Source organism: Helianthus annuus, chromosome 17 (genome assembly GCF_002127325.2).
Source record: "Helianthus annuus cultivar XRQ/B chromosome 17, HanXRQr2.0-SUNRISE, whole genome shotgun sequence".
Classification (NCBI taxonomy): Eukaryota; Viridiplantae; Streptophyta; class Magnoliopsida; order Asterales; family Asteraceae; genus Helianthus; species Helianthus annuus.
Window position 1 is genome coordinate 155,414,970 of NC_035449.2, and position 10,291 is coordinate 155,425,260.

The 10,291-nt window shown below is 41.5% G+C and overlaps 1 protein-coding gene across 1 annotated transcript; it reads left to right on the forward strand.

The window, feature by feature from the left end:
- The first annotated feature begins 8,858 nt into the window (after nucleotides 1–8,858).
- LOC110925015 (uncharacterized mitochondrial protein AtMg00810-like) lies at nucleotides 8,859–10,019 on the forward strand. The gene has a single exon (XM_022168988.1). The coding sequence runs from the start codon at nucleotides 8,859–8,861 to the stop codon at nucleotides 10,017–10,019; it is 1,161 nt and encodes a 386-aa protein (XP_022024680.1).
- Nucleotides 10,020–10,291: the final 272 nt, after the last annotated feature.

Below are 10,291 nucleotides of genomic sequence, written 5' to 3' on the forward strand. Positions count from 1 at the left end.
TTATTTTCTTTTAGTTCTTAAATTAAAAATTAAAAATAAAAAAAATAGAAAAAATTCAAAAAATCCAAAAATAGTGTGCTTATTTATTTTTCTTTAAAATTAAAAAAATTATAACCGTTCTTGAAGATTTGACCGATCATCAAAAGTTGAAAGAATTTAAATTGTGAAATCCGAGTACAAGTACTTGGATGTACCTAGTGTTCATGTGGTACACTCCCTGTTGTATAAGAAATGTTTGCTTATGAGTTTGTGAGCATGTGCAGAGTTTGATTTCAATCAAGAACAGGGGTTGATGAAGACTGAGATGCTGTTAGTTGGTGAAGAAGTCTAAAGCATCACAACAACAAGATGTACCTGAGTCAGAAGAACCGGATACGAAACGCCGTCTGACAGTGAAAGTGCATTTGATGAAGTACCGTGAACGTGCTTGAAAGACAAAGATTGAAGAAGAAAAGAGCTGCTGAGAATCCTCCTCTCACATTCTTTTTGACAAGATTTTCAAGCAAATGCTGATCGAGATCCTAGTATGAAGCTAACCACAAAAGCTGAAGAAAGAGACCCAGTGCTGAGAGTTCAGAAGTCAAGAACTTCCACGACATCTGCAGCATAGTGACAACCATAGACTACGTTGAAGACGTTGCTGATTTCAAGTATGAAGACAATTTGATGGCATCAGTCTAGGGGGAGATTGTTAGGCCCTAAAGTGTGAGACTGACGCATCAAATTAACACAACGAGTTATGGTTACGAACTGGGTCGTACCGGGTTAGTTTATATTAGGTTTTGGACCTTTACAGGTCACTTGGGCCAAGCTTTAGGCCATGTGGGCCAATCAAGCCCAAGGGGAGCCCATGTAGTGAAGTGGGCTTGCCTAGGTATATAAACAAGTTTTCTACTTGTTTTAGGGTTTGATCCTCACAGTTACAATTTCTAGAGAAAGCTAGAGTGGGAAGAGTTTTGGTTGTGAACACTTGTACCAGACGGTTTTGCTTTTCAAGTAATAGAATCGTGTGCAAGTGTTTAAAGGTGATTCGTTGTGTTCTTTGTTTTTCATCTTTTTTGATTTATCTTGAATCATCTTGTGATTGGATTCTGCACTTTCACAAGATTAGGTTTGATATCATTGAAAGATCCGTTTCACGGGACTTACAGAAAGTAAAGAGAAAGAGAAGGAACGATCTCACGGTGGGTGCACGTCAGTGAGATCAGGTCTGCAACCTTCACTTAGGGTTGCACACACTGACCAGAGAGCCAGAAATACACAAAACCTGTTGGTTTGCTCTTAAAAGAGACCAACGAGGTTCTTCTTTACCAAACAGATGAGAACCACAGATTAGGGTTTCAGAAGTAGCGCCGCCACAGCAACCAACCACAAGCTTCAAAACCCTAGAAATTAGGGTTTCATACTCCCAGATCTACACCGTCTCCTCTGAGCAGAATCACTCCGGAAACAGGGATCCGAGCACAGAACGCCGTAAACGAAGAAACCCCTAGATCGGACAGAAGAAGGTCAGCCGGAGCTTTGTACCGCAGCGGAAGAAGAACCAGAGCCCTAAATCACCTTGGGGCTCTGATACCATGTCAAAACTTGATAATCAAACACCTTTTATTATGATGAATCAAATACAAAGACAGAATGAATCTGTCAGCACAGATTAACAACCAAACAATGAACAAAGATCTCCAGCCGGATGATCTAATACAAGAGAAGGTAAACAACCCTAGACTCACGAATGAACTTGTGAGGATAGGGTAACTTGAGAGAGTAGTAATGATGAGCAGGAAAGGATGAAAATGCTCGAATGAATCAACAACACGAACCAACTGCCCAATATAAGGGGCCTTAGACCAGCTAGCACACAACTGTCATAAACGGCTATAAGCCCAAGTGAAGGAGCCCAACTGCAAGGAGGCTACAAGCCTAGGAGAAGGATCCGCCGAGATAGGAGAGGAGCCCAAAATACACCAAACCTCAAAAAACAAAAGGGAAACAAATGAGAATGATCAAAAAATATAAAAGCATGAGAAAACTAAAACCCGACACATTTATACTGAAGCATATTAGTATTTGAACAATATCATACACAATTGATATCAACTTATAAGAAAACACTTATTTCATTAATATAAATTCTATGGTTTAAAAGTTGGAAACTTAAAAGTACAAAGTTGGATCAACTATTCTTAGCCATTCATATAAATTTCTACTAGATAAACAAGTCTTGGATACTTTATTCTACTAGCCATACATATCCGATATAGGCAACACACACATAATTAACCATCATTACCTGTGACACGTGCTTAAAAGACGTCAGTTATAACTGGTGAGCTCACAAATATACACAATTTATAAATCACATTATTTACTCATGACTTGTACCCGCCCATGCCATCATAACCCAACGTCACCACGTGACTTACATAACAATATAGTTAATGGCCATTACACCACGGGTGTAGTACCAACAAATCCCGCTATAATAGCACGTATAAGAGACCACAAATATCATATGTGTGTCATGCACAGGTTATATACATGCGTACAACAGTCATGACATATTATTACAGTATAGGAAAAACATGTTCACATTTGGAAAGCATTCATAGAACTCACCTTTTACGAGTTGCGTGACACTTGTTAGTATGTTCAGATACTATCTCAATGTCCTTACACAAATTACGTAATCCTAAGTTAGGTTACAGTACACCTAACTAGTTATTATCATGGTTGAATATTGGTTAACGATGCCTTGTTTAAGCATGGGTGATCAGTCCATGCCTAACTAAGGTTAGGCTACCCAATATCCGCCCCTAATAATAATAATAATAATAATAATAATAATAATAATAATAATAATAATAATAATAATAATAATAATAATAAACGCCCTTTTAGTTCCTGTGGTTTGAGCCATTTTGCCAGTTTAGTCCAAAGATTTGAAACATTGCCATTTTAGTCCAAATAGTTTCAAGCGTTGCCATTTTAGTCCACCGGGTTAACTCCGTCCATTTTTATGTTAGCTAGAAGGGTAATTCAATCATTTTATATGGTTGAATTGTCCTTCTAGTTAACAGAATTACATTTAAAATGATCGAAATGCCCTTCTAGTTAACAAAAAAAGATGGAGTTAACCCAGTGGACTAAAATGACAACGTTTAAAACTATCTGGACTAAAATGACAACGTTTCAAACCTTTGAACTAAAATGGCAAAATGACCCAAATCATAGGGACTAAAATGGTATTTAGCACATAGTAGTAATAATAATATAACAGTAATAATAATAATTCAGGTAGTTTGACGTACTAGCTAGATAGCTTAGTTATATTAATTCAGTTGCTTCACTTGTTTTTCTCGTATAACTTTGAAAATGTGACGTTTTATAAAACGACGAACATGCCATTGAGACGAGCTCTTTTTTATTTACGTTTAACCTAAGTTTCATTAAAAATGGAGTAAGGTCAAATATAATATATCTTATAACACCAACTATTCATCTAAATATCTCACATTTCAATTAACCATCTTACTTATTACTTACTCGTTCAACAATATACGAAATATATATTTTATATATAATCTTATTGGTTCATAAAACAAGATGTTAGGGGGGTTCGATCCTGAGCCGCACCCTGGTTTTCATCCGACTGTTACTTCAGCGAGACAACTCGTGTGGAGGCAGTATGGTTTCCGGGGGAACACCGTAACCAAATCTGACCAACTCAGCGCAGACCCAGTTAAAACAATGTAGTCTGAGCAAATCTTGACTAGAGCCGCCGTTTAGACGGTGTGACATTGAGTCACTAAAAAATGAAGTCACCTTTCAAAAAAACATAAGCACATTGTCTCGTCGGATACAAATATAAACATGTTTTTTTACCTAGGTACACCCTTGAGAAACAACCATTCGAAGTCTAGATATAGCAACCGACAGACTATCGCACTATATTGAGGATCATGAGAGAGAATCTATTAAACATTTACTTTACGTACTATAAAGAATAATATCCCATGTTTCCTCCCTCCCAAATCATCTTATCAATCTGCTTCAAATCTAAACTTGCAGCCAATCTTAGAACGAACGTAATGGGCGTGGTTGTCCAATTTTCCCCCAAAAACGCCAAAACATGCCGGGTCACCACCCCCTAGGCGTGTTTGGCTTATTTTTTATTTTGGCGTGATTTAAATCACGCTTGAAGGTTTTTTGAGTGGCCAATCACATTTAATTTTTTTTTTTGGCCAATAGCTTTTCTTGTTGTTTTTTTTTTATTTTTATTTAATTCTCTACACCCTTTAACATAATGCCCACATCATCACTACACATATTTTAGAAAAAAACGCCCAATAATATCCCTTGCTGATTGTACTGCCATATGACGGAAAACACCTAAAAATAGGGGCATTATTCACCCTTAGACGAATGGGTATGGGGATCGGCACATGGCCATCCCCACCCTTTAGCTCCGTCAAACACCACCCCCCTTAGGGGCGTCCGGGCACTTCCGTCCGAATATGGACGATGGAGACGAGGCTGGTGGTGGGCCCGTTTTATTGCTTCTCTCTATCTCCTTGAATATATATTATTTTTTATTGAAGTGGGGTAGTCCCCACACCCTTGGGTAGTCATCAAAGATACTATCATCCTCTTGTGATTACGTGGCGTCTACGTAGCGGGTAGTCCTTTGGAGACTATCCTCCCTGTACCAATGGTGTTAGCAGTACGCATGATATTAGTAATTTATCAGAGATTCCTTGTGATCTGTATATTGGCACGGCCCTCAACACATTCATGTCTTCCAACTTTCAATAAATGAGAGTAATTAAATTACACATTTTGTTATTTTTGTTTATACCCAATTTTATTCGTTATTTTTTGGCTTTAAATTTGATGGGATTTATATTTTATGTTTTAAAATCTTGCACGTTACGTCTTTTGCCTCTAATCAAGTTAACAGGGCCAGCCCTGGAGGTGGGCGGAGAGGACCACCGGCCAGGGTCCGTGATTTCGTAGGGCACGTAATCTAAAAAAATCCAATATTATATATGTAAAAAAAATTAATAGGATATAGTCAAACAAATACTAAGATCACATAGACCTACTTACAAAAAAAAATCATATGGTTTAGATTAGTTAGCCTATTGGGATTAGGTTAGTGAGCCCAATACTCAAATGATTGTTGAAGACTAAATTGTTGGTAAGTTTAAATTATTTATTCCGTTAAGACCCGATGACACGTTTTTTTTTCTAGATCGAACATGGTACAGGAATTCTCAGGACCGGCCCTGCAAGTTAATTTTTCTTGTTAAATTTGGTTATCCAAAAGAATTTTAGTTTTTTTATGCATGTATTTAAAATAATTTGATAAAAAAAACTAAACTAAATATGAAAATAATAGAATGTGTATATATTAGGAATAGATTGTATATTGTTATAGTGTATATTGCTCCTAGTTTAGGGGATTCGGTTACTGTACTATTTATATGGTATTGATAATAATGAGATGGCAAGGAAATTTACAACCTATCATGGTATCATCCTTCTAAACGATCCTAACCTAATCACCCTTCCCTGCCGCCACCCTCTGTGCCGCAGCCCCTCTTCTTTATTTCTGTCTTCTTTCTCGTCCATCTTCACCATGGATTCCAAGCTTCATCCCGTCTCACTGTCTCAAATATCAAGGCCCATGTTCCGATCACTATAGAAAAAGACTCCACGCACTATACAACCTGGAAAACGTTATTCAAGGTCCACTGCCAAATTTATGATGTCCTGGATCATCTATCGCCAAAACCCGCAGTCGCAGCTTCTTCCTCGGACTCTTCAGCCGCTGACAAGACTGCAGCGGCGGCTGCTGAAGCCTTATGGTCCCGCCTGGACGCACTTGTTCTCCAGTGGATTTATGCCACTATATCCCCTGATCTTCTTAATACCATCCTCAAACCCGGACAGACCGCTCATGCCGCCTGGTCCTCGGTTGAAAGCGAATTTAATGACAACAAGAACACCCGGGCAATTTTTCTAGGTCAAGAATTTGCGAACCTGTGTCTTGAGAATTTCCAATCCATGGCAGACTATTGTCAGCAAGCCAAACACCTGGCCGATCAACTTGACAGTGTTGGCTCACCGGTTAATGATCGTATGCTTGTTCTCAAAATCCTAACTGGCCTCACCGAACAATATGACGGGATATCTACCGTGCTTCAGAATCGTGATCCGTTACCAGACTTTAATGAAGTCCGCTTCCGCCTGACCATGGAAGAAACTAAGAAAAAGAGACACGCCACTCGAGCCGCTCAGTCTGCCGCCACAGCCCTTGCTGCCACTGTGAACGCTTCTGCACAAAATTCCACTCAACCGACTCTCTCCTACACCTCCTCCGATCGCGGTCGTGGTCGGACTCGAGGTCGTGGACGTGGTCGGGGCCGTGGTTTCTCCTCCCGTGGCCGAGGGTACCCTCAGCAACCTCACAACCCAGCTCACCCATACATCGTCTTTCCTAGCAGTTGGGCCGCCTCTCAATGGGCTGGCCTGCTGCAAAACCACCATACATCACCAGCCTCGGTCCAACCGCCTTGTCCTTACCCCTCCAGGCCTAGTAACCCCAGCTCCCAAGGCATCCTTGGGCCCCGCCCTGATCAGGTTTACAACACGGGTTACACTCCCACAGACATTGAGCAGGCTCTCTACACGATGGCACTAAACCCCCCGGATCATGAGGTCATGGACACGGGCGCCACGGCACACTCGGCTAATGAACAAGGTATATATTCCCCGTCTGCTTTTAATAAATGCACTAATAAACACATTATTGTTGGCAATGGCACGACTATCCCCGTAATGGCACAAGGCAACCAAGTTTTACCACCACCTTTTCCACCTTTAAAACTCAACAATGTCTTATTTGCCCCTAATATTATCAAAAACCTAATATCTGTCCGTCGCCTTACCACTGATAACTTAGTATCTGTTGAATTTGACCCGTTTGGTTTTCTTGTGAAGGATCTCAAAACTCGGGCTCCTATCCTACGATGCAATAGTACCGGCGATCTTTACCCGCTTACTCAACCTCTACCGCTCAACCACAATCATCCTTCTACATTTGTTGCTGTTTCTCAAGATCGTTGGCACCAACGCTTGGGACATCCCGACAATAATTTATTGTATTCGTTAAAAGTTTCTTCTTTTATTAATTGTGGCAAACTGAATAAAAACCATTGTGAACCTTGTATTTTTGGGAAAAGTATTAAATTACCATTTTATGATTCTCTTAATTGTACTCATTTACCGTTTGATATTATTCACAGTGACCTTTGGACCTCCCCGGTCCTTAGCACTGCAGGCCAGCGTTACTACATCCTATTTTTGGATGATTTCTCTAACTTCTTGTGGACCTTTCCCATCTCAAATAAATCACAAGTTTTTGACATATTTCCAAATTTCATAACCTTATACACACTCAGTTTGAACGCAAAATTAAACAATTTCAGTGTGATAACGGTAAAAAATACGCGAACCAACAATTCTACAATTTTTGTAATCACAATGGCATGCAATTTCGTTTTTCGTGCCCATATACCTCCTCTCAAAATGGCAAAGCCGAACGAAAGATTCGCACTATAAATAACATGATTCGTACCCTCTTGGCCCAAGCATCCCTCCCCCCAAATTTCTGGCACCATGTTCTTGAAACCGTCACCTATCTTTTAAATATTCTCCCTAGCAAAAATCACAACTTTCGATCCCCCACGTCCTTGCTATACCGCTGTACTCCCGAGTATGATCACCTACGCGTACTTAGTTGTCTTTGCTACCCCCTCACGCCACCCACCACCATCAATCGTCTCACATTTCGTTCCAAGCCTTGTGTTTTCCTCGGCTATCCTCCCAACCACCGCGGTTACAAGTGTCTCGATCTTTCCACACATCAAATAATTATTTCTCGCCATGTCCATTTCGAAGAGTCCATCTTCCCATACCAAATTCAATCCCCGACACCCCCACCTTCCTATGATTTCTTACACTCTAATATCCACCCACTGTTTTGGGACTCTACTACCTCCCAAACATCTCTCGGCCCTACACCAACATCTACCACCACCTCACCTAGCCCACATACAAACATCTCCACTCCCATAACCCACCCTACCTCCGGCCCACACAACCGTTCAGCCCATCAGCCGTCCCCTCAGCCCATTCCTCCCCGGCCCTCTTCCAGCCTAACCGACCCCTCAGCCCCTTCTCCTTCGGCCCAACAGCCCAACCTAGCTAACCCATCTACTTCCACCCCTCATCAGTCCGTATCCACACCACTAGACCACGGCCCAACCCAACCTAACCCCTCCTCACCTATTCCTTCCCAACCGTCCCAACCACCTCCACTTATGCCTCGCACCATCCACACGAGGTCTATGAGTGGCATCACTAAACCCAAACAAGTCTTTAACTTGCATACCTCTACCGTTGTCCCTATACCCGAAAACCCTCGGGTTGCCTTAGCCACTCCGGAGTGGTATACTGCCATGGCTAACGAATTTAGTGCACTTATTAAAAACAAGACATGGGAACTTGTACCCAGACAACCCAATATGAACATAATTCGTAGTATGTGGCTCTTCAAGCACAAGTACAGGTCTGACGGTAGTTTGGAGCGGTATAAAGCCAGGTTGGTTTGTGATGGTCGAAACCAGCAAGCAGGCATCGATTGTGGTGAGACTTTTAGTCCGGTAGTCAAACCGGATACTATTCGACTTGTTCTCTCTCTGGCATTAGCCAGGTCCTGGCAGATTCATTAGCTCGATGTAACCAATGCATTTCTACATGGAACCTTGGAGGAAACTGTCTACATGTACCAACCCATGGAGTTTCATCATAAGGATTACCCGAATCATGTGTGTCGACTAAAGAAATCACTATACGGTCTCAAACAGGCACCCAAGGCTTGGTACCAGCGATTCACTGACTTTGTCACTCTTCAGGGATTCCACCAAAGTAAGTCTGACAACTCGCTGTTTGTCTATCAGCATGGCCGAGATGTGGCGTATCTTATTATATACGTTGATGATATCATTCTCACTACTTCCTCGGATGCACTGAGACATCGGCTTATGTCTGCTCTATCTGGCGAATTTGCCATGAAGGATTTGGGGCCTCTGTCTTATTTTTTGGGTATTCAGGTTAAACGGGATGGCAACCACATGTTTCTCTCTCAGGAGGCTTATGTTCGGGATATTATTCATCGTGCTTCTATGGACTCTTGTAAGCCAGTCGCCACTCCAGTTGACACACAGACAAAACTATCCGCAGACTCCGGTGCCTTACATGATGATCCTACTGCCTATCGGAGTCTAGCCGGGGCACTACAGTATCTGACATTCACTCGGCCTGATATATCATACGCGGTTCAGCAAGTGTGCATGCACATGCATTCTCCTCGTGTTATCCATTGGAATGCGTTAAAGCGCATCATTCGATACATCCAAGGGACTTCCGCCTATGGTCTTCATCTCGGTCCGGCTCGAGACCTTTCTTTGTTAGCCTATACGGATGCGGATTGGGCTGGATGCCCGGACACTCGTCGGTCCACGTCAGGGTATTGTGTGTATTTGGGTGACAATCTAATCTCCTGGTCCTCTAAAAGACAATCTACAATCTCTCGCTCCAGCGCTGAAGCCGAGTATCGGGGAGTCGCCAATGTTGTTGCAGATATTTGTTGGCTTCGGAATCTTCTCCTCGAATTGCATCATCCGTTGTCTCGTGCGACTCTTGTTTACTGTGACAATGTGAGTGCTATATATCTCTCAGGTAATCCAGTTCAACACCAGCGAACTAAGCATATAGAGCTGGATATACACTTTGTTCGCGAACAGGTCCAACGCGGTCACATTAGAGTCCTTCATGTGCCATCTCGACATCAGATCGCTGATATATTCACCAAAGGCCTCCCTCGTGTCCTATTTGATGATTTCAGATCCAGTCTAAGCATTCGGCCTCCCAACGCTTCGACTGCGGGGGTGTAATAGAATGTGTATATATTAGGAATCGATTGTATATTGTTATAGTGTATATTGCTCCTAGTTTAGGGGATTCGGTTACTGTACTATTTATATTGTATTGATAATAATGAGATGGCAAGGAAATTTACAACCTATCAGAAAAGTTTATATATCTCTATTCTTTCTCTCTCTTTATATAATATATATAGAGAGAGTAAATTACAAATGTTGTTCACAATCGTCTCTCGTTGCTAATTTTAGACATTTGAGAACATTTTTAAAAGGTGCGATTGCCG